We start from the raw sequence: 4,825 nt of genomic DNA, 5'->3' as shown, positions 1-4,825 counted from the left end.
ATATTTTTACACAATTAATACAGTGCTTGCAAAGTTTGCACATTTCGGGCCGATTCCGGCACGCCATCCCCACTACCGCTCAGCCGAGCTACCGGGCGCTCACGTGACGCTCTGGCTTACGAGCGTCTCTGGAGCTTAAACGCGCGAAGGTCGTTCCATACATTATTAAAGAATATTTTTCTTGCAAAATAATTTTTGTTTTCTTAAAAAAATAAAATATTAAATTATTTTCTAAAACATTTTGTCATAATAATTCTTGCCTATCAAAAACTATTCAATAATTGTTATAAATTTACATCGAGAAGTTTCTAGAGTAACTAATATATTTTGTCATAATAATTCTTGCCTACTAGAAACCATTCAATAATTGTTATAAATTTACATCGAGAAGTTTCTACAACAGACTTGCGAAGAATAAAGTCAGGAAACACGTGGAAATTCCGTGTTTTCCATACGAAATCTTACAAAGTCTCAAATAACAAGGATTCTATCTATCTATCTATCTATCTATCTATCTATATATATATATATATATATATATCTAACGGGAAAAACGCCACGAACTTTTTCCCACCTAATATATATATTCGCAATAACTATTTTCTTCTATAAGCGAATAATTTTATCATTTTAAATTCTTGATTAACGATTAATTGTTAACATTCTCTTAGCATATGTAACACTATCTTTATGTAATTGTTTAAAAAAAGAGTTGTTAAACAATTATATAAAGACAATATAGAAACTTCTCGATATATTATAAAGCTATATCAGCTTGAAACTCGATGGCCGAGCTTCGAGCGATAGTGGGGAATCAGCCCGAAATGTGCAAATCTTTGCGAGCACTGAATTAATATAATATATCTAAGTACTTTTGTGAATTACAAATAAAAAATTAAATAAAAGTTTATCAAAAACTTATTTAATTTTAAAGATTCATGAAATCGAGGAAATCTATTATGCCTATAAAATTCTATTATGTCTAAGTATAATTACATGCTTAATTTCAGTTACAAGATGAAGACAACGAGCGTCTTCAACCGTTTATAAGTAAGTTACCTGATGTGCAATGGGCACATACAGAGTTATCGGTCAATATATATCTCACTCTAGCATCCCTAATACCATCAAACACCGATGTCTTTTACACATACAAAGGATCTTTCACAACTCCGCCTTGTTGTGAAGTAGTCACTTGGCACATTTTCGCCAATCCAATTCCAATATCCTTTCGTCAGGTATGTTACTTACACTTTAATCATGTTTTATTACGATTACGCACAAATACATACATATTTAGCATTTCTCTCTTTTTTAAAACAACTTTTTAACAATGATACAATTTTTTTATTATTTCAAATAATTAAAATAATTCACTTTCAACAAGGATCAGATATTATATAGACGCTCTCTTATATAGAGTGAGTAAAAAGGATTGGTGAAATATCTTGAAAACTAAGCATTTCCGAAAGAAATGTTTCCTTACAAAAGTTATAGAGTTTTAAATGATCTATTCATTGATTTGGTCAATCTAACCTTGTTGCGTCGCCAAGATCAGATCAAAATCACATCGATTTTTTGAAATGGCACACATTTTTGATTCCAGAATCTATAATAGCTGGTGTCAAGAGTTTTTCAAATACTACTATAAAATTATTTTTATAAAATACTTTTCGAGTTATAAGGTTTGAAAATTACACAGTATCATTGGCATTAGCATTACGCAAAGTGTTTGACCGATGATAAAACCTCTTGAATTGTTCAGGACATGATCCTGAACAACATTCAAGAAGTTTTAGCCATCGGTCAGACACTTTGCATAATGCCGGCGGTAACTTTCAAGCCTTATAACTCGAAAGTATTTTATGAAAAATAACTTTATTGTTTTAAAATGTTCTTAACACCAGCTATTAGATTCTGGAATCAAAAATAAAGTGTGCCATTAAAAAAAATCGATGCTTGATCTAACCTTGGCGGCACAACAAGGATAGATTAACCAAATCAGTAAATAGATCAGTAAATAGATCATTTGAAATCCTACAACTTTTGTAGGAAACATTTCTTTCGGAAATGCTTAGTTTTCGACATATTTCACCGGTCCGGGACATTTACTCACTCTGTATATATTTATGTGATTTATAACATACATGTAAACTCATATATTATACTACATTTATGAATTTATTTATCTATTTCATCATAGATGAACATGTTCCGGAAACTCTTAAACGGCGAGGGAATTTTGGGCGATAATTTTAGATTATTACAAGATATTGGTCAACGTAAAATATATATTAGAAGATTAGACCCAACAGTCTCGATGAAAGATATCAAACACGATGGTTTTACAAATTTAAGTTGGTTCTGGGTGTAATATAATAATCGAAAATCGATCATTTCTGTTCTTATTTTTCAACTTGTAAAATATTTCTTGTTACGAAATTCATTTATTCATTTTATTTTTTCTGTTACTTGATTGTTCGAATTCAATCACAAGATAGAAAGCTCCCTTTAAATACTTAATACAAAGTATTTTTAACTAGTCTCTTTCTCACTATTATAACGAATTATTACACTATTATATGAATTATAAAATTCATAATAGCTTACAGATTAATCATTTACATGACAATTTAATAGCTGCGTTCAGATCTAAAATACTGATTGGATAATCTAAAAGAATACACCAATAACAGCGAGCGCTTACTCAACTGTTGAGTCCGCTGGACGCAGCCATTAAATCACCTATAAAATTTTTTGCATGCTGATACTCCTAATCGGATGATCACGAGCCATGTTAACAGAGAAATAGCATTCTTATGCTGGCATGACCAACTAAAAATTTTGGATTGATCATAGCACATCCTCTGAGAAAATAATAATGGCTCGTTTTTATACACATACCATAATCATAATATTAATGTACCCTGAAAAAGCAATATAGAGCTTAAAATTACAAAAAGGATAAGGATTTAAATTTTTGATTCTTTACTACAATCATATTGAATTATAACAGAAGGAAAAAATTACACCAATTTCCTACCTTATGAAATATATTATATATGCAAAATATTTTAATTCTTTCTTGTATCACTACTTGATCAATAAAATAGTGAAATGTATTATGAACTGTTCTTTTAGTTCATAAGCTGTTCTTTTTGGCTAAATTTTTGCGCCAAAGTTTCAACTTTCTTCTTTTTCTTTCCTCTTGAAAAGAAAAGGAAGAAAGATGAACTACAAAAGTTCAACTAAAAAGAACAAGTGATAGCCTCATGTGATAGCATGCAAAAGTAGATTTTATATCTAATATAAAAATATCTAATATGAAAAAATATCTAATATGAAAAAAAATTCATCTGATTATAATTTTGTATGGTAATCTAATACGAATATAATGAAAAACTGAAAGACTTGCTTAAGGGGATGCTGGACGGCTGAACTTGAGCGATGTCGATTAAGATGTATCCTATATATCACATGAATGCGAGATTATGTACACTCAAATCGTACTTCTCAAGCCATTTCTTTTGTAAGCTTCAAAATCATAATTTGAAGATCTCATGATATTCTTATAAATTACTCAAATATGGGAAAGTATTTTTTGTTTGCATATATCCTTGCATTTATTTATATATTGCAACCGCACTCATGAGCATGGCGCAACTTCGTCGAGCGTTCGTAGCTAATTCTCTCTCGACTCGACAGAATTCTCGTCTTTATAACGAATCTTGTCTGATTTCACCGGAAACACGAAAACGTGTCCTTATGTGACCCTCTCGAAAACGATAGTTTCGCGATTAGTTGAGCGCCAGGTACGAATGAGCGTGTCACTCTTTATCGAAATTAATCAGGAGATTCTCTACGCCATTTCCTACAGAACTGCGAACGTCGACGACTCTCGTAATCGGCAACTCAACTTCGGAAATAGCAGAGAGAGTGATTCGCGATAGAGGATCATTGGGAGAAGCAAGTAAGGCGACGGCAATGAATAACACAATAATTAATAACAGTAAGAAGTATTAGGTGTACAACTTTGCTTCCGCCGTTTTTTTTCCGAAATTCGAGGCTTTATTGTAAAAAACTGGTTATACATTTATGATTCAAAGTATTGTCCATCGCTGGCCACTACTTTCTCCTATCTTTTGGGTAGCGTATGAATCTCGCGTCGAAAAAACTGGTCATCTTTTGAGGCTATCCACGAATCGATCCAATTTTTTACTTCTTCATAAGACCGGAAGTGCTGGTCAGCCAGGCCGTGTGCCATTGATCGAAACAAGTGATAGTCAGAGGAAGCAACGTCTGCAGAATACGGCGGGTGGGGTAGAACTTCCCATTTCAACGTTTCCAAATATGTCTTGACCACTTTCGCAACATGGGGTCAAGCATTGTCATGCTGGAAAATCACTTTATCGTGTCTCTCGTTGTATTGCGGCCGTTTGTCTTTCAATGCTCGGCTCAAACGCATCAATTGCGTTCGATACCGATCGCCTGTGATTGTTTGTGTTTTTTGTGTTCAGTCGGTTTTAACAGTTCATAATACACTACGCCGAGCTGGTCCCACCAAATACAGAGCATGACCTTGGACGTCAAAATCACCGTTCTTGAAGCGTTGAAATCACTCACGACACGTTCTTTCACTAATAGCAGCTTCATCATAAGTATTTGAGAGCATTCGATGAGCCTCAGCCGCAGATTTCTTCATATTGAAGCAAAAAATTAAAACCTCCCGCAAATGACGAGAATTTGGCTCGTAAACTGACATTTTCAATCGAGAAATAACTTTATGATGCAGACACAAATCGACTAATGTTTCTATGGGGTTATA

General features: G+C 33.1%; 1 protein-coding gene across 1 annotated transcript in view; it reads left to right on the top strand.

Annotated features, from left to right (window-relative positions):
• The window catches only part of LOC105621965 (carbonic anhydrase 9-like), a 7,190-nt gene extending 4,816 nt beyond the window's left edge, over positions 1 to 2,374 (top strand). The window contains exons 5-6 of the mRNA XM_012203398.1: positions 1,011 to 1,238; positions 2,204 to 2,374. Of these exons, the coding sequence (XP_012058788.1) occupies positions 1,011 to 1,238; positions 2,204 to 2,374 (399 nt within the window). The remainder of the gene's footprint in view (positions 1 to 1,010; positions 1,239 to 2,203) is intronic.
• Positions 2,375 to 4,825: the final 2,451 nt, after the last annotated feature.

This window comes from Atta cephalotes (assembly GCF_000143395.1).
Source record: "Atta cephalotes unplaced genomic scaffold scaffold00038, whole genome shotgun sequence".
In the NCBI taxonomy this organism is placed as follows: domain Eukaryota; kingdom Metazoa; phylum Arthropoda; class Insecta; order Hymenoptera; family Formicidae; genus Atta; species Atta cephalotes.
This window is presented reverse-complemented; position numbering and strand designations above follow the sequence as displayed.